This window comes from Dufourea novaeangliae, unplaced genomic scaffold, assembly GCF_001272555.1.
Source record: "Dufourea novaeangliae isolate 0120121106 unplaced genomic scaffold, ASM127255v1 scaffold39, whole genome shotgun sequence".
Lineage (NCBI taxonomy): Eukaryota > Metazoa > Arthropoda > Insecta > Hymenoptera > Halictidae > Dufourea > Dufourea novaeangliae.
Window position 1 is genome coordinate 2247862 of NW_015373918.1, and position 20873 is coordinate 2268734.

Consider the following 20873-nt stretch of genomic DNA (forward strand, 5'->3'; position numbering starts at 1 on the left):
TCGTAAATTAATCCAATTAGTCCGATCAGCTACACCCGGCGATTATGTTGATTTAACTACATGTCTTACGACTCATTCGTGTATGGGTCGTTATGGGAATCAATTAATTTGCATACGATAATAAGGGTGCTCGTTGAATTCCGTTAATCAGTCTAGTGCTTTTCATTGCGAGGTTCGCCCGATAGCGATTAATTCGGAGCATTTATCGCGTCGGACAGTCTGGTCGTGTGTATATAGAAGTTGCAGACTTTTCCACATATTCGCACGTATGAGATCAAGACAAACGAATCATGAAGCGTGCAACGTTCACCGTTTTGCCACGGTGAAGTAGTTTTAGAAAATCACGGCACGAGGACGATTTGCTTGAACAGTTGGAGCAATGATTTCTGATGACACGGTTCGATTGAAAACGGTACGTGCGCGCAACTGCTCGCTTGCGAATCGGACGACTGAGACGACAGAAGATGCAGCGGATAACGCGAGACGCGAGGCTCGAAACACGTGGTAAAATGGCAACGACGACGAAGTTTCTGGACTTAAAAATTTCAGTCCAGAGTGTGGATGTAAACGGGTATCTTATAAAGAAGAAGTAAAAGAAAACTAGTTTTCCACCGCTGAACGGAATAAATGTCGAACATCACCGAATGACTATCAAAACACAGTTGAAACGCGATTTAGATGAATACAGGGGAATCAAACCGTGGTGAGCCGTACACGTACGATAAATTTTAATCGGGTTAATTTTCAAAAATAATTCCACGGGAAATCGGTTTGCGAAATATTCCGTAAATCGATAGACAAGAATCATTACGTCTCAAGCTAAAAAAAAAAAAAATACCGAGAGTTTAATATATGTATTTTCAACATTCCGATGGTTCGGGTCGATTACTTTCAACAAGAAGTAACTGTACGATCCAAGGATTCAAGTGACTTACCATGGATATCACTCACGCAGATATGAAGATCTTCCCGGAAAGTAGAAAGGCCGTAGTTGCACTGACAGGTGCAAGTGTTGTTAAGGGGAACTAGTCCTGCTGTCGCAGGGCTACGAGAGTAAGGGCTGGCCGTGCCGCTGCTGAGTACCGTGCAAGCTTCCGTGCACGATCCTAACGGGCAGAATTTCCCAATTTTATTCGCTATCTCGTTAAATTATTATATTGGTAGAAACTGGTTAACGTATCCTTCGATATTCGTGTTTCCGAATGATACAAGTACATAACTGTACATACGTGTCCGCGTGCATGCAACGTGAGACACACGAAGATAAATTTCTAAGACGAGAAAATTCACGCGGCAGTGCGAGCAAAACGCGCGGTATAATCTGAACAGGTGAAATACAGCTGTCAAACCGTTACATCGTAATTTCACGGTTAATCAAGCCTCGCGCGCGTTTTTCCAGACGGCTTTTGTGCTCGAGGGGCACGCACGAAATTCTCGCGTAACGTTTCTTTTTCCAACGGAATCCCATATGATTTCTCTCGGAAATACGAATCACGATCGCGCAATTTACAGTTCCGTTCTTTCGCGAGCAGAAATCGAAGCGCTTCTCCGATCAATTTCGACTTTTTCTTCGAGTAGACGTTCGCGTCGAGTATATACGTCGGAGAATTTACGGGAAGGGAACAAGAAGAAAGAGGAACGACGGCAGAAGTTTCGAGGAGATTTATAATCGTCGGTGTTGCACGGCTTACCTTCCAAGGTGAAAATATCTCCATCGGTGTGTCGGATGACCGAAAGCTCTTGACAACGAGTTATTTCGAGAACGTTCAAGCATCCCGCGAGGACGAGAACTAGAAGACGCATCTTCCCCACAGCATTCTGAAATAAAGTGAAGCAAATTACTGTAACGTTTCACGGCGAGCCTCCGCGAGCATGACAAAGGAACTTGTTCATCCTTGGCCACGAATAAATCGACCATTTCTCTTTTACTTCTCGCAGCTTAGTCACTGTTCTTTCTTCCGACTGTCCAACGCGTCTTTAAATCCGATTATACATATATATATACCTATGCACTTTGGTGCGTTCCTCGTATTAATTCGTGTCGTACAGATTGCAATTAACTCGTAATCGCACCTCGCCAAGATGATAACTCAATTCCGAATATCTGCGACTTTAAAGAATGCCGCTTGCTTAATCACCGTACATGAATTCGGCCGAGGCGATGATTGCTTATAATTAGTTACGGATATCTGTGACTTTAAATAGCTGTGCTTAATTAATTGCCGAACACGAGTCTAATGAATTCGGTGATTCGTCGAAGATTACTCGGTCTCCGTGGGTGTAGCCGTAAAACAGTACACTAACAAGGGGTTAAAACAGTACACTAACAAGGGGTTAAAACAGACCGCCGCGTCTCGCCGCAGGCTCTCCAATTGACTAAAATTGATAATGGCAGTTAATATTTCACGGTAATCAAAGATTGCCTTAGGCATGTCGCGAGAACTCTCTGCCCGTCCGTGTTCACGGTTCACGACACCTAACCCGTCCGTTTACAATGATATCGCTGAGACGAGAACTCGCAGGAGAACTTCTTGCACCTCTAAATCATCGCTGTCAGCGATTCTGAACGATAAAAAATTGCCAGCTATCATTTATAGTCCATTTAACGTCGGTCACGGTGACATCGAAGATAGTTTCGGTTCGATGGGAGGCTAAGTCGGAACGAAAGAGGATTAAAGAGAAACGAGTCGCGGCGAGTAAATGGAACTAAATGTATTCTACCTACGTGTCTTCGGAGTAAAACAGTCCCGTTCGAATCCTCGATTGGTCCGTCGCTCGCTGGTACGGAATTGTAATTCCTCGGCAACGAAACTTTTGCGAGCGCGTGCCGCGAAATTACAGTGCTCGGCAGCGTGTCCGCCGGTGCATGTACACTTGCACGACCGAAAAAAAGAGCCCCGAAGATTATTAGAGGATGGAAACATATACTGGCGGCCGTTTATGCTCGGTAAACTACGAGCACATGGCAGACGGCACACGGAGGCGCGCGCTTCGAACAGGCATAAATTACACGTTCGACGCATGTCGCGGGTAGTGCATCATTGCGACCGTGTGTGTGCCCACGTTATGCCCAATCGAGCCGATGGCACGCGTGAGATAAGCTTGTTATCGATGGGAAGGAAGAACCGTACCGAAGAACCACTAAGAATACTTATTCATCCTTTTTGTTCATTTTTTGTTGAATTTTGTTTGAATTTTGTTCACCCTTGTCTACCACTTCTGCGTGTATTGGAACAGGACACGAGCTAGAAACGCTGCAACGAATCACTCTGAGATTCTGGAGAATGAAATTCAGTGGTGTGTCTGTATGCGTTTGTTTGTGTAAAGAGTAAGAATGCTCGATGAGAATGTTGGGTGGTCAACGAAGGGTGGTCGCGAGTTTCAGCTGGCCAGCTGTGTCTCGAAATATCGAGCGATTCTCATAAGATGGGTATCCTTGTCGTTGGATCGCGGTTAATTGTTCCGATCGAATCTAAAAAGTTCGCGGCACGCATCAAGGAAAAGGAACTGCCGGATGCTTTGCGTTCATCCGAAGAAATGCGTGCATTCCTCGTAACGATTAACTGCCCCCTTTTCGTTTAATCGTTTCTAGCATCGGAAGCTTCTCTCGCGAATCCTTTGCATCGACGGTTGATCTCCACACCTTGAACTTGATACGTATCCTGTTTTGCGTCAACCAAAATTTACAGTGCATTATCGTGAAACACTCGACGATGTTTCATTTACGCTTATCATTGCCAGTTTAAGTTGATGTTCTAATAAATATCGATGTAATTTGTGATACTGTGTATCGAAAAATGCTGGTTACGTGCGCATCTCGAAAAAATTGATGCCGAGACCAAAGTCTAAAAAGTTATCGGTGTATTAACATATACCGATAAAAATGTGATATATTTGATTTTAATTCATCGCGTGGAGATGTTGTTCACGACCAAAATGATTTGCGAAGGTATCAGCCAGCTAATTAAACTATAAATTAAAACCTCAATCCATAGCTTATACGTCATTCAATTTTGTGATTATTGAATAAATATTAATAGGTATACGAAGGTAATACTGAGGAGAGGACAAGATATTATACCCGAAATTGGGACGGAATACCTACGTATAATTTCCAGCGACGCCCATTCGATGCATCTGAAAACAGTTATTCGACGAACTAATTTTACGCGCGAATAATCGTTTGATATTCTTTCCTCAAATAAAAAAGACCTTCTGTAATGTATACCCTACTGGGTCCTCCGTGTAATTTGCTTCGGTACAGAAATTATACTTTTCGAGATTTCCGATGAAACGATTATTTTCGACGTATAGCACTTCGGTTTGCGGTGAGCTCACGAGAAAGCTTTAGCAAAAGAAGCGATCGAGGAGATAAATTCGCGAACCAGTTATTCGATTACATAACACGCACCGGGGAGGATGACTGTTCGCTGAATACGCGACTCGTACAAGTCGAGAAGTAGTAGAAAACAATGTAAGATTAAAAAGTATTATGACCCTTAAAGACTCGTTAAGTGTTGTTGCTACAACTTCGAGATTTGAAGAAGTCAGAATAACATACTCCACACTATGTTTTATGCGTCCCAGATTCGTATTATCCCGCGTTTCTTACCATCTCGACGTATTCTTTGAAATTCCTCGCGATCTCTCGCGAGAAATGCAGACAGAGGCACGTGTGATGAATGGATTGCAATTTGAGAGGCGTTTTTCTGACCATGTGTTATTTGCATGAACCTAATTGCCGAGCGGTCCAAGCAAAATACAGCGGTCAACGCGTATTGTCGAAGCATTCTGTGGTATAAGGTATACTGCTAGAAGAATTTCGTTCGGATCCCTCGAAACCAAAGCTACCGCAATATTAGCATTTAACGCGAAAGATATTAAAAGGCTTGACAACCTCTTAAAAGTTTCGTCCGAGTCTCATTTAAATTAATTGAATTACAACGTAATTTACAACTCTGCTAATATCAATCGAAAGACAATCATTGGTCGAATTTGCATTTACAATCGTTCCATTAGTAATAAAAAAAGAAACCTCGATTAAATTCACCAGAAACGGTTATTACTCGAATGCGTTTTTTCGATTGCTCAAAATTTTGCTCGGCTTGTTCCTTGTCGGTAACCTGTTGACGGGTTCTGGTTACCTCGGATTCTTCGTGATTAATGACAGTCATTGAGGTGCCCCTTAAATGCAGTTTGCTCGAACTCATTCAAGTTAACCGATGAAATAATAAATTTCTGTTACGCAGCGTAGGGTGCTATCGTCGCAAAACGAATTGTACAATACATGACGTGTGTCAAACAATTGTCGCCCTCATAAAGAAATTTTATCGCGAATTCGAACATTATAGAATCCCCGGTTGACTCCGAAACGAGGAACCGTAATCGAGCGGTACCGATGTTAATGTGGCGTACGACGTACGGTTGTGCGACAACGGAAGAACTGGAATACGTGCAATTAGGTAGTCTGCATTTTCATGGACAGGCGTTGCATCGCGTTGTCCGATGGTAATCGGCCACGTTCGCGGGAAGCGCGCACCGTTTCCGGTTTATAAACCGAGGCTGGCCAAAGGGAAGAGGTTGCACATGAACGCAGATGAAGAGCAGATCGCGGCACGAGATGGTACGTGACCGATTGCCAAGTGGAATGTCGCGTTCTGTGTCAAGGTGGATGCAACGTAAAGATTGCATCGTCGTCACGAATCGCTCGGCAATACGGAATTTATCTTCGACTTTGAATCAGTCGACTCTCCGTTTCGTATAATCTGTAATTCGTTACGCGTTCAAGAACAATCTGCATTCATCGAGACCAATAACGGCCCGGTTTTCATTGACTCCGTCTTATGCGAAGGCAGCCTGTGTTTGCGATTGTTTCTCACTTTCGACATATGTTTTACATAATAATAGAAATCGTTATTCTACTCTTATTATACTGGTTTGACTCTTGAATACTGTGCGGTTACTTACAGACAACTGATACTTTCCTAGAGATTTACGTCTCTCCGACAGAATATTTCCATATTCCGTATGTCACGATGATTTTACATACATATATGTACGTCGTATTAACGATCGATAGGAAGTCGATGGGACTTTTTCGGGCTTACCGTTGACACTTTGTACGATTTATGTTCCCCGCCACAAGCGAAGAAATAAATTAGCTGTCTACGGATCGAGTTTGTGAAACAGGTGTTACCAAAACGACAGTATCTTTCGTTACAAGAGAAATATAGCTATGCTCTTTCGAACCATCTTATACTATATTAACTATATGAAAAGGTTTTCCGAACCAGTTCAGCTAATTAGGTTACACACTATGTACTCTGCCCGCGGTGAAAACAAGATTTCATGCAACCACAAGAAAAATAAAACAATTTGTGTCAAATGTTTTTCTTTCCAGCGGTGCGGGGACGGGATATCCGACAGGTGAATCCACTTGGCGCGTTATCGTAGGGGACTATACACCGCGAGGGTAGGTATACGCATATGTACTCGGAAGATCCATCTTAATTTCAGTGACGCGTTTCAAACGGGACTGATATCGTAAAGAAAATTTAACGATCCGTGATGTCCGCCTGTAGAGGAGTGAGATACTACGAACACCAACGCACGGCACGTCAAGGAGGGGTTCAATTAATTTTCGGTGCTGGTCGATGGAAAGGAAGAAAGAAGGAGAGAGGGCCGATACGCGGCAGATGCGACTGTCACAAGGATTTACAGGGAGTATCAGAGGCGATGGTCAAGTGGAAGCGTATATTATACGTATAGCGTTAACACGTAGGCGATAAAGCTGTCTGCATTTTTGGTCATCGAAAGTTCCTCCCGATCACATTACAATTAACTTACAATTTCCTATATAATTTTATATCTCACGAAAGATCCTTCCACTTTGGTCAACGACTTGCAGTCTTTTATTAAGAACGCGCGAAGTGTCAACTTTATCGTTCGGTCCAATTAGGTCTCCCCGTGAAGGATGTTTTTCTTATGCTTACGCAAGACAGCAGACCGATCCACGATAATTGATGGTTCGCCCGAGCGGGTACTCGAAGCTTGTTAGACGTTCGGCGAAAAATATTGTCCAGAACAAATAGTAAATCGATCACGACCAACGAATCCGTCGTGTCGACTGTTCACGGTCCGATTCGTCGAAACGCCATAGATTTTCGTCACGGAAAACACGTTTCTGCTTGATTCGTTGACGGTACAAGCACAGACTTCTTGCTTCTTGTTATTCCACGTCGATCCCTTTAATAAAAGGCAATTCCAGCGCAAGGTTACCGATACGTTTCTTCGAAATCGAAACGAATCGCCGTGCATCCCACGAATCATGCATGGTATTTTAACGACCCGACAATTTCTGAACGCACGTTTGTTTCGGTTGCAATACCAAATTATGAAATGTTGTCTGCGTTTCGTAAGGGACGGATCGCTACGTTCATCGGCCGTGAATTCTCGGCGGCGAGTCCGTACCATTAAATATTCATATCCTGTTGGAATTGAAACGTGGATGAATTTGTCATACACGCGTCTCGTTTCCAAATACCGTTCGAATATAAATTTCGCTCGCGAGAAGATACTTTACAGGTGACGCTCGACCCGAGAATTTAGGAGATTCCAATATTTCCACATCAAGAGCCCAGATCTTCCAAAGCCTACGAAAAATCTAACAGGTGAATAACTAATCTAACGCTAACCAACTTCCTCGTTCTCTTACCCGCATGGAACACAATCTCTACCAAATGAAACATGTTACTGGCTGTTTCTTGCGTTAACGTATTAATATTTCTACCAAACTGGCGCGTATTACAGTATTATTAAAATACCGTTTCCCCGAGATCGTCGTAACCCGTGGACCGTTAGTTTTTGCAACGAACACGTTGTCGCAATTACGCTCCTGGCGCGATGTTAAATAATATGTAGTATAAAATAACGCGTCTTGGTTTACCCTCGGCGGTGCAGGTTCCGTTTTTCGCGAACCCTGTTCATTCTTGGTTACACATAATTTTGAACGTGTTCTCGAGGCATAGCCTCCTTTGAAGCATGAAGAAAAATCAGATAAAATTGGTATAAATAAGTACTATTTTCAGAAGATCGATCTTTCACGTTAAACTTACAAACAGATTCATAATTTAGGATTGTACGATGAAACCGTTGATTAAACGCCTTTTTTTTCGTGGGATCGATAAAACTCACGATTTCTCAGAATCACGCGCGAGGATTTAGTGGATTTCACTGTGAGTTCGAGATTATAAATAACGAGCGATCGAATTCCGAAAGAACAAGTTACGACGGTTACGCGTCGCGTTCGCTTCGTCTCGTTATTTCGAATGACCATGCAAGGGATACGTGAAAAATTTCACGATCTAGTCAGGCAAGTTTATTTGCTGATAGGTGGTTGTGTTAATTGTAACGCAAGAATGATTTTAGATGATTTGAGAAAATAAATTGAACAAAATGATCGACGTCTAGTTGAGCGAACCGAATCTACAGATCGCCGACGCTACGTTAATCGCGTCTACTCGCGTAAGGGTCCCTACAGCTTGAAACTTTTCTAAATTGCTATGGGCGCGCATCACAAACGTGTCGCGTCATCAAGGAGATCTGGTTTAACAGGGCCAGACGGAAATACCTCGATCGGGGGGGTACGATCGTGCCACAGACCGAGAAATATATTTATTGCTATGACTTTTTTGTCACAGCTTTAAAATTACTCGAACACGGTCGGATCGCTTCGTTTACAAAAACCGAGAACGTATAATTTTTCCCCGAACACGAAACACATTCTATCTGATGCGGTCTCGGTGTGTCAGACCGTAGAAAGTGGCCCTTGTCCGAGTACACAGCATTTATTTGATCTGATTCTAGATCGGTTATCTACCGTTGATGCGTGCTGTTCTACCTTCGGTTAAATATTTCGATTCTACAGTTTCTATGGAAATTAACGCTAGGATCGTACAAGTCGATAGGGCAGCGTAATCGGTCTCTCAAAAGTTTCACCGAAGCGACGCCGATGCATCGATCGCGCAAACAACGTGACCGGATCTTCCGACAATGAAGACTCGCTTCGGGCACCGATTCGCCTTTTTATTGGCCAATAAATTTCAATAATTATGTAAATGGTCTGGAACGTAATATTTACCGGTCGTATAGCAGGTCCAATCGTTGAGCCGAAATCGAAGGCAACGAACCTCGATGCAGCAACGATCAACATGGTCACAGTGGCGCCCGGCTATACGTACACGGATACACGTACGTGCATACATATTATCCGGCGAACCAGTAACACGTTTCACAACTTCCAAGTCGCCCGAATTTCGAGGTATGGTATTCCCTTGAAGGGTTTTAACTCGAAACACGGTCGGTCGTTCCTGAATTTTGACAAACATTCTCAACGCGACACGTTCAATCTTCCAAAGCGTTCGAAAGAGAAAACACTTCCCGTCGGAGACACGTGTTTGCCGTCAAACACTGAATATTTACCGAGCTTCGTTTCGTTTCTCGAACTTCCGATTCGGCTGTCGCACACCATAGTAAAACTATGCCTTCTGCTCCTTCGGTTTGCTATTCGCAAGCTTGAAAAACAGCCTCCTTTCTCCGCGAAGCTGCCAGATTGTTTGCTCGCTTGTGCAAACCTGGGGGCTGCTTAGCCTAGCCGGAAACTAGCCGCAGTTTCATTTCAACCGAGCGAAAGTCAATCATTTAACGAAGTGGAGAATCTTCTTGTATCGTATCCGATCTTCGATTCCAATAGCCTTCCCTTCATCGCGGATACGTGTTCTTCGCGGCGCACAGTTTTTTACTTCACCGTTAGATCGGTTAAGAGAAGATCGTTGCTACGATCCTGCCCATTTACAGAACGATCACGGAAAAAATTAGCGACGCGAAGGATTTTTTCCTTACCTTCGACAAGTTGTCGGGAACAGTGACCAAATGGTTTTTCCTATCGATCGAAACGCACGAATCGTTCCGACTTGCCGGACGAATCTCTACGTTCGATCGAAGACCGGATAACTCGTCGAGGAGCCTAGGATCTATCGCTCCCAGGGAACACCGACAAAGTACCATTCTCTCGAGCTGCTGCTCTTTTTCCTGTACCGTCGTGGTACGTATAATCGTACACAGCGGAGAAATCGCTGCTTTCGAAGCAGCTGCAGAAAAAAATGATTATCGCCTTAAGTAGAATTCGAGCAGCAGGAAAGACGCGTAAACGCATCTCGACTCTGTCCACGGGCAAGGCGTCTCCGATGACAAGAGACATTATAAATCACGGTTGCCCACCGACTAACGAGCGTCCAAATTACTTGTACTCGTGAACTGTTTTTTTCTTTATCGGTCAGTAAAAATCGCTTGTTTTCATTCAGACTCGTTGCAATTTATGAATTGTTGTAATTGGTGGCCGGAAGTCAAGAGGATCTTGTTCTCCCTCTCGCGTCAGTCAAACGTACGGACTTTGCAAATTTATCGCGTGAACGTCACGGGTTCCGAGGTGCGCGAATACAGATAAAGTTTCAACGTGAAACCGAAGATGAACGATAATCTTGTCCATCGATGACACAGAACCGAACGGGCCCAAGATATTTGTGAATCGCCGTGGTATCTACTCGAGTCGTGTTTGAATTTCAATTTCAATTCCAATTCCAACTGACTAACGGCGAACGTCCGGTCAAGGGTAAAAGCCCGAACGAACCAAGGTTAATCGTGACCGCCATGAACCGCATGAAAAGTGCGAGCTCTCGAGTATAGATCACACCGAGCGAGCCGAGCGAGCAGCTTATATGTAGGTACTGGAATCACGCGCGCTACGAGCTATAACCGATCATCAATTCCGCATAACCGTCGTCTTAATGTTCATTTGCGCGATACCACGACCTACGTATATACATACCGCACACATTGCGAGCGTATTCTCATCCCGTGAGAGATCATCGCCGACGCACGCTTCGAAACGGACGATGGAAACTCGTTGAATCGCTATCTCTAACGGCGAACGTCGATGTTCCTCGTGAGAGTCGTAAATAAAACGGCGGCCTGCAACTTGTCTCGGCACCGGTGGCATCGATGTTACTCCTTCGTTGGTAACCTGGTCCCGTGCGTTTCACGTTATGTCTCATTATATTACAAATACATCCTTCCCACGTTTGTCTTTCAACTACGATTCGAAGTTTCCCTATTTAGACATTCGATCTATTCAGCTTTCCATTGTTATCGCTCGAGTCTGTTTTTTTCTTGCCGTTCCATCGAAACGATCCGATCAAGCGTGCAGCAGAGACCGTTCCTATCCCAAAGTAGGTATACATTGCCTTATGCGAAACGAACGTCGATATATCCGTCATGAAAGAATCTTGACAGCGGGACGCTTAAACTGTTCGAGTAATCATATTTCGGCTACACAAAGCGGCGTAGTGTAAAGGGGATGAAGCGAATTTCGGGAAGATCGCGGTCGCGTTAAATGGAAACGCGATGAACCCCAGTAAAAATCGACGATTGACGGCTCCGATATCTCGGGCGCATCGGGAATTTTAAAGGATAAAAGGCACTGACCAGTAAGCGATCCATGAAAACTGGACGACGAGCTTTTTATGCAAATCAGAGATTATGCTGCGGTTAAAAGCCGCTGCGGTGCGAGGAACGTGCACGGCAATAACATCGCCAGAGACACGAGAGACGCGACAGAAAACGCTGAGGCCAGATAACAGGTACCGCGTAATTACGAAGTCTCCGCTCTGGAGCCGTGAAATAACATTTTTCGGGGCCATCGAAAGTTCGTCGTTTACTCTCGCGCAATTATATATATAAGTTCGAATTCAAATGTACGACGACACGAGGAATTTGCTAATCGTCCATTAAACCCGAGAATGAAAATATATATTTTCTCGAACCCGAGAGCTAACGGCGACTGACCTAAAAGAGGCGAACATCAAATTTCATATCTATTCTGGGTCAGGGTAACGCAAAGCAACCGTTACAGCCCGAAATAGGTATGTAGATACTTTTATCGTATTTTATGGCCGTGAAACAGAATCATTCTGTGGGATCAGTCGCGTCACGGAAATAACAAGTTTCTGTCCGATTTGTGTCACGGGTAATTCTCACCCAAGCCGAGGTGAGAGAACGCGGCTATGTCTCTATTGAAACTGACGAAAGAACGAATTATAACACGCCTCCGTGCTATCCGTAGAATGTCAGACGAACAATATATTCTGAAATGATGGACAACGCATTGAGTAACGTGTAATAAAGATTCCGTCCTGAAACTCGATCCGGTTCATCCTCGTTCGTCCTCGTCAACCCGACAATCGAATTTCCCGTGACAGAAACACGGCACGTAATGATAAAGTATTAATTTCACCTGGCAGTCTTTCGTGTCAGTTGCGTGTGTTACTCCGAAAACCACCGGCGGTAGTTTGTGCGCAACTTTTTGGAGAAAAAGTTCCGAGCACGGTAACTGGAAAAACTGATCCCATACATCCAGTCGTTTCTCGTCGCGAACAAGTCCGTGTAACACGGTTCGCGGAAAAAATCTCATATTAGGCGCGTTTTTCTCGGTTTGCCCAACATTCTCCGAATATTTTCTCGAGCAGAATACGCGACGCATTCCGGACAGGTTCGATTAGGAGGGTTAGATGCGAAATGTTCGAACGAACAACACAAAGTCTCGTTGGCGTATGATTTAAATTCGCGTGGATTGCGAAAAGCGGGTGAGAAAGAAGATCGAATCCATCATCGGAGAAAGGGGTGTAATTATCACGATCGAAGGAGTCTCGAAATGGATCTCCAGTCTTCATCAGCGCGGGCGAAACAAACAGCTTGAACGAGAGTAATCGATTGGCGGAAGAACACGTCGTGTGATTATCCGTTATTAATTTTAATCGACTCCTTTGATATTCGGCAATGCCCTCGCTAAATTAATTCGTGCGTGGATTCTATGCGAGCAGCACGAAACGTATAATTACAACAAACTACCGTGATTAAAGTATATAACGCGACAAATAATGAGCACGGGAAGTAGGTACACGATAAGTACAAGGAACCCTGTACTACCAAAGATGATAATAAATAATGTTAAGTGGCACTTATGTATCGCGACGCGATGTGGCCTCCGGAAATTTTTGGTGCCTTTAGCATTTAGAAAAATTGAAAAGGAGACGCGGATCCGATCAGGAAACACATGAGTTCCTGCGTGTGGTCTATGAGAATGTATTAATATTATCTGGATAAATCCACGCCGTGGAATTGTTGTTCGTGTAAATAACATTAGCTCCTCGCGTTAGTCGGACTGGGGATGCGTTTCGCGATGCTGCGTATTGACCGACGTTTGCTGAAAATATTACCTCGAGATTTACTAGACCCAGAGAGAAGAAAAAGAGACATTTCTACGAGAACACTGCCAGGAGATTTTTTACCGAGCTCGCGTCATACGTCGTGATCCTCGGGGAAAAAATGAACCATGCATGAATTCGCTAAAGAGCCGATCTCGTTGCGTGCACGTGCGTACCGTAAACGTTTCCTTGATGGAAACGAGATACCGAGAGAGCCGAGTCTGTGGAATGGTCGCCGTATAAAATTCCTCGAGAAACGTGATATGATTCAATTGTCCAGGGAGACGAATGTATTTGCCACGGGACGACGTTCATTTTAACGACCTTCCACTTATCAAGATTGGCACGCTTCCGTTACTGCACGCTTCGAAGAGTACACGGGCGAGATTCCAGGCAATGCGCGCCCCGTCAAAAAAGTACAACTCTTTTTTTACGACAGCTTAAAGGAGCAAGGTGGCTGCGCCGAGAGTAGATCCACGACAAACGCAACGATAATTGCGCTCGTAATAGATCGAATCTTGAATAATGGATATTCGAGAGTCATGGAAGACCTGAAAAACCAAACAATTTTATCCGTGCAGGGGAAACCGAGGTTGAGAGTAACAGGAGAGGTTGTAACAAGGCTTACAACTTTATAAATCAAAGAGACTGCGCTATGATAACAAAATATTTAGGATGAATGCTCGTATAAAACTGTTATGCTGCCGCTACGATAGTCGCGACTCATAGGTACTCCTCACTTGACGAGTATTGTGTATTGTGCTGTAACTGCGCAACATGCGACCAAACATTTCTCGATATTAATTAATTGGTACGCGTTTTTATGGATATTGAGTACACAGTTATAATTGCAACGAGTGTCTAATAGATAACAATCACTATACATAGAAGGGTGGAGGGTAATACTTTCCGAAGTACAATTCCGAATACGTATACCGAATATTATTCCACTCATCGTGTATAAGTAGTTCCCGTCATTTTTACCGTAACTCTATCAGCATTTGCGTGAAAAATTCCATTCTTTTCTCCAGTGTTTCATCTGCTGCCAGACAATACCACCGTGGAGACCATAAATTAGTTTCTCAGCGTTGGATTCCACCTACGACGAAGGATCGCTTTCACGCCCGTGGAAATTATAAGCGCGCCTCTATAAAAGATTTATAATTCCTCCCGATAACATCCGCTATGTCTTTGTCTCGATAGACCGCCCTGTTAAGCGCACAGTCGAACGCATACGGTCGTAGCGGTAAGCTATGTACATACATATAGTTTCGGAGCGCATCTCTCGTGGCTGTAGCTCGAAGAAAAAAAAGAGGAAGTCTCAGATTTATCGTCTTCGGTCATTCTGCTCGCCCACGGAAACACCTGGCATGCGTTACACACATTCTACGATCTCTCTTTGCTAGATATACCTTTCTTGCAATGCAAATGAATCTTTCGGTCTTATCGGTTATTCGTGTCTCCAGAATTCGATCGGTGCGCGAACATTGGAGCAACTGTTTCTCACGATCGATTAAATTATCAAGTTTTCGCGAGTCAGGTATCGTAGGTTGCTGGAAACTTAAAGTTTCAGCTTCTTACGCGTTTCTTATACTTCTTATTCGCTTCGATAACAATTAAACGAACGCCTAATTGTAAGTAAAAGAAGGCAAAAACACCGAGAGTGTGCGCTACGCACATTTGTTTCGCGCATCTGTTTGCATGCTGACAGTAGGGATAGAGAAATCGAAACATGTTTCCGTGCGTCGACGATAAGTCCACCTCTAGTCGGACCGTTTGTTCTTCCTACCGCCTCGTCCTGTTCCGTTTGTATTTCTTTCCCATCAGCCCTTTCAATCTATCTTTCCCTCCTCTTCTCTGTTTCTCCCTTCGGCTGCTTTCTCTTCGAACGTATCGACTTTGACTGAGCAGCTTTTGTGCAACGCGAAGGCAAAGGAATTGCAAATAACGGCATGAAGGAGACGCGGGATTCGATGTTCTTGCGGTTCCAAGTATCCGTATTCATCGAAAGGGAGGTGAACGATGTCGCGGAAGCCTGTCGACGGGAACACGAAGAAGACGAGATTCATTCGTCAGTCGAATATCGAGACGCGAGATCCGACGATACAAACATTAATGATACTGTTCGTGTATTTTTCGAAATTCCGTAAAAAAATTATTAAATACACATTTTTCCCTTGACTCAATTGTTTCGTATAAACTTTCCAGAGAAAATCTAGAAACGACCTCGGACTATCGAGAAGAAATTAAATTTCTAACCGTTGCAGTGATGCGTTTGTTCACTTCGATGTGAATCAGCATCGAGGAAAGATACTGTACTTCGAGTAAGCAAATCACTTTTCTCTATAGCGGATTCCAGGTGCACGCTGTTCCAACATCACTGCTGCGATCCACGCAGCGCATTCTACTCGAGCAAGGTTCGCACGAGTCACGCTCTTGGATGCGTGTTTAATAAATTCGTCGCGATTAACGTCTACGCTTTCTACTGTTCTACGAGGTTCTACGGTGCCGAGGATCCTGCGGTTTTGCCGGCGGAACGACCGATTCGAGTTCATTGCCGGGGATGAACACCTGGCGCTACTCTTTCTGTTACGTACCACCTAACACGCCGTTTTTCGTCATATGTGCACATAGTTTTCCACGTATGCTTCATTCCAAGCGGACCACTTATATCGTACAAACTTTATCGATACGCGTAATACATTTTGTTAAGGCATTCGATCGGTAGGATTATCGACATTATCGCCAATAAAGAAAGATTGTATTTACACATTCGAGTTGTAATTGCTACGTTCATAAACTTCGGAAAATGCTTCTCAGTTAACGCAACGTTGCTAGTCGGAAAACCAGTTTCCGTGGCAAACGTGGATAGGTAGGCACTTTGCATAATTAAGGAACGATCGGCTTCGCGGGGAGAAAGGAAGGATGTCTAGCAACGTGTTACGTAGAAATCGTATCGTTTTCTCTCCTATTATGAACTCCGTTTATTATCGATCTCATTATTCTAGAGACATTTAATGCCTGGAGAATTTTGATCGTGTTACTATCCGACAGCTAATCGTTAATTAAGATAAATTTGGCAATCAATTCCTTTAATTGATTATCTCGACGAATTGAATGTTCCTCACGAGAGTAGTTTTGATCCGTGTGACGCATCTCCGATCGTCACAGAATTTCGAAGTCCGGTTTCAGAACTATAATTAGACCACAGAAATAATTACCTGTCAACATTGAAATCTATATTATACGTCTATAAATATATCAGTTAATTAGAGGTGAACACGTCCGATTTCTACCCGAAGCCATCGATATTCAGACGAGGTATCTCCCACGGATACTTAACATAATTCGAGGGTCCTGAAAAGTTAACTATTGATTTAATTATGTTATCCGTTTAATCTGTTGTTCGCTCGGGAAGATGGAACCTAGTGTTAGTCCACTTTTAACAGAGATAGTTTCGAAGGCGAGAGACTCGTTATCTCGTGATGCAGCAGCATTTTATCCGTTGGAGATCCAAGGTGCACCCTATTTTCTTTTCCTAACATCGGTCAGAATAAAAGATGAAGCACGAGGTATCACTTAATTGTCGATGATCTGTTATCCGTGTCGCTTCAGCGAGCGTAACATGTTCCGGTCATTTCGAAGATTACATCTAAAGTCCAGAGCAGCGGTGTCGGGATACCGAAAATCTGATGGCGCAAGCAACTACGGCTCGACCTACAGCAAACAACTAAACAATTCCCGTCTATCGCGTCGATGGAACGCCAGGTTTCTCTGGAATTTGACTAGAACCCGGAAATCGACGATCAGCTCCGAGCAATGCGAAGCGGACCTCGAAATTATTAGAATCTAATCGTTCGAGTCCATTAAGCCTTTATCGCTCTGCAGCTCGTGCCTAATGTGTTCATCCGTTTCGTAGGAACAAGTGCTGCGTTAGCATAAATTTCGAGAAATTCGTGGTCGTCGTTCGAGGATCCAATTTCTTATCCAGTCAATTGCCGACAAGATGAAAACGGAAACGCAATCTATTCCAACGCGTCGATCCTCTGTATACTACATTAAGGCTACCAGAAACGCGTATCGAGTGTACGTTCGATAAAATAATATCTCGAAGTAAGGTGTTGCTTTATCACGAATGATCAACACCACGAGAAAGTGGTCGATGAATCACTGAAACGTCGAAGGGGGGTATCGCCAGCGTCGCGACGCGACTCGCCTTTTAATTAATTCCACTGATTAATACTTGTAACGCTACGCGTAAAGTATCGTTCTTAATATGGCGGAAGAGGCTCTGGATCGGCGCGTTCATAGAGATTTCCAGGGAACTTCCTTGGCGAACAGGATTGTTAATGAGCCGGTTGTAGCAAATCGACCCAACGCGTGCTACATGGTGCTACATTTTCCCGCGATCCTACAAATCCATTTAAGGGGACATTCCCCCCTACTCCGCGGTCGTCGTAAAAGAAAGTGGCGTAATTGAGGAAAAACAATGGGGCGACCAGTGTTGTCGGCGCGAGCAGCTAAATCTGCACCCTTACGTTCGTTAGCTTAATTGAATCAAGTTGGACTGCGAGGATTGTCTGGATCGCGGGTTTTTACGCCGCGGAACGAACCACGACCGCGACACGACGTAGGATCGGTTACGTGGCAGTTGGCCGGGCGAGGCGATTCTTTTGAAACGCAAGCCAGTAAAGATGCGTAAGGTCTTCCCCTTTGAGTGAACGATTGGAGTCTCTTTAATTACCTCTCGTGTTGTCTCGCGACGATAGGAAAGCTAATTTAAAGATTGTGCGTGATATTCGTTGACCTTCCAGGGATTTTATTCCAGGTACCGGTTGCATCATACGGATGGAAGAAGTTTCGAGAATGGTCGTCTTCGTTGTTCCACGTAACAAGTAAACAAGAAGAAATCTTCTTGTATCAAATTGATTCTTTAAACGACAAGAGATCCACGAAGACATCGTATTACGGTTCGTCGCTCCGTGTTAACAACCACTGACAACTTCTTTACTTCACCAGAAAGATGTCGGGAGTATCAATTTTCGAACACAGCACAACAATCTTACACATGTTCGACACGATGAAATAAAGACTTTACAAGTGCTTCCTGTTTTTGGTTGTTCGATCGTAAACACGATTCCTTCTTTTCCAATTCAGCTCTACCAGTTTCTATTCACGTCACGACGACAGATGTTGGAAGAGCCCACATCTCTACGCATTCGTTCCTCATCGGTTCGATTTCACTTTTTTCGGCGAATTCCATCCTTTCAACGTGTCGACTAACGAATCACACCGGTGTCGATTGAGACGTATCGCCTCGGACTTTTACGACCTCGAATTTATTGACTGCCACTCGTGTTTTTTACGTTTCTATTTCGTTGGCCGACCGATCGCTATTTACTTGTCGATCGCGCGGACCATGACAGCCGAAGGAGCGTTAAATTCAAACATCTTCGGACGATTATCGCGGCTATTAAAGATTTCTTTAACGTCCGTGACGGGCAACGATATCGTTATCCTCTTTTTACAAGTAGCAATTAAGCGTTTTATTGAACCCCGCCGAAGATTTTCCTCGTAGTCGACAAGTTTCTACGGAAATAAAATCTTATTTTGCGATAGTCCTCTCGTTTTTACGCATTCAAACGCAGCGATCTACGATTGAATTATTAGTCAACGACGACGACGACCATGACGACGACAACGACGTCTTTAATTTCACAGTCCGTATGTGACGCGATCAACGAACTTATCTCAGGTCTGGTTACCGAAGCCCCTTAAAATCCGGTTCGGCGACGCGATGTTCGCAGAGTGGCCACGGTTCTGTTGCATTTTTTACGCGTTTCATCAGCTGATTTAATGACTGTCATATTAAAACCGTTCGGCGCAGGAGCCTGTTCGAGGCTACATCAGGGAGTAGCTGCCTGCAAGCGACCAACCGCTGCCACATTAACCAATAATTTTCACTTAAGCGATGCGAACGATGAAAGATTCGACGGGTTAAGACTAATTTATACTATTCGTTCGTAAACAAAGTAAAATATTCCCATGTAAAATCGGCAATCAACTTATACGTTATACTAGGAGCATCGATATTTTCGGAAGCGGTAATTTCTCCTCTGACCACTACTAATCTTCGCGTCACGTCACAGAAAATGTAAACGGAATCGCAAGATGTGGTTTCAAACGTTGCTCAAGGTTTCGTAAGCGTTCATTCTAGATCCCCGTTTTATCTTCGCTCGCGACATGACAGAAGAATCGAATCGCCGTTTTACCGAGTCGGAAGAACGCGCTTCTATGCGTCTTGACGGGGTAACGCGAAAATGGAGAAGAAAAGGAGAAGGATCCGAGTAAAGACCATTGCCGCGCTCGTCCTCCACGATACTTGAACCGAGAAATATTTGCACGACTATTCACGGGCCGGTGCGGTACGGCGTTGAAACACTTCCGATGTTACTTTGCGTGGGAATCGATACGGAATACTAAATCAGACTCGATGTTCTCCTGTAATGGTATGCGAGAGATATCGGGACAGATACACCCGACGCGATGGCCAACTAATCGTTACACCGCGACATAATCTGCAAAATTAATGGCTGTCGACCTTTCCAACGGCTTCGCGAGTATACACGTGACTCGCGAATAAAACAAATAGTTTTGGATTTATGAAAGCCAAACTGCGACATCAACGAAATAAATAAACGGTCTTGCGTGTGCCTTTCTTCTAATGGTGTTACCATGCGATAGCTCCGATTGTCACGTTCGAAAACGCTGATCCACAAAATGGACTTTATTCGTCCGATCGTAGTTCGATGCTGTTGTTTGTTATACTCGATTCTGTAGTTTCTGTCGTGAATAGCGTTTGGCATTGAACGCTTGTTACCAAGCCCAGTGAATATTTGAAGCGCGTATTTGGTCATATATGTAGGTAGGTACATATGGTACCTACGTACATACGAGTTTGTACGCGTAACTGCAAAATGACCCGTTTGCGTTTTGCATAACCAGACGCATTGCGGAATTCCTACCCCTGACCGACCGGGAGCAGGTGTTCCGCGGACGCGTTGCAGATAAATCTTTCGCCCCGAGATTCGCGGGAATTGTAAACAGCAACTTCATGGCCCCCTGTTTCATTAGGTATCCTTACTCCCGGTGAATATCTTTTTATCGACCGCTTTAACGGACCCAAGAAAAGGAAAGAAACGGTGCCGTCCAGAGCCGACGGTTTTGAGCTTTTTCCCTTCGTTAGCTTAACAGAGATCCGTACTTCTACGATGCGCATCCATCCAGCGAGCACAGAACGTAATTTAGTGCAACCGAATCGCTTTCTACCTTGGCCGGATTCTATCGAGTTACAGTTACACTGCTAACTGGAAACGTTAACTCGTGAAAGTCACGGTCGGAGGCAAAAAGATGAAAGTGATCATAAAGTTGCGTGGTCTTGTATCGATAAATATTGAACATTTTCTCTTATAAATTTGTCAGCTTACCACAAAGGTCGTGGGTGAATCGCGAAAATATGCTTGACTCTGCTATTCGACCAGAAAGTTACCTCGA

At 44.1% G+C, this 20873-nt stretch overlaps 1 protein-coding gene across 1 annotated transcript in view; it reads right to left on the reverse strand.

The window, feature by feature from the left end:
- LOC107194399 overlaps positions 1-20873 on the reverse strand; it is a 45907-nt gene that overhangs the window by 14991 nt on the left and 10043 nt on the right. Inside the window, exons 2-3 of the mRNA XM_015584019.1 lie at positions 1692-1818; positions 936-1106 (exon numbers count right to left, since the gene is read on the reverse strand). Of these exons, the coding sequence (XP_015439505.1) occupies positions 936-1106; positions 1692-1803 (283 nt within the window). The 5' untranslated portion in view covers positions 1804-1818. The remainder of the gene's footprint in view (positions 1-935; positions 1107-1691; positions 1819-20873) is intronic.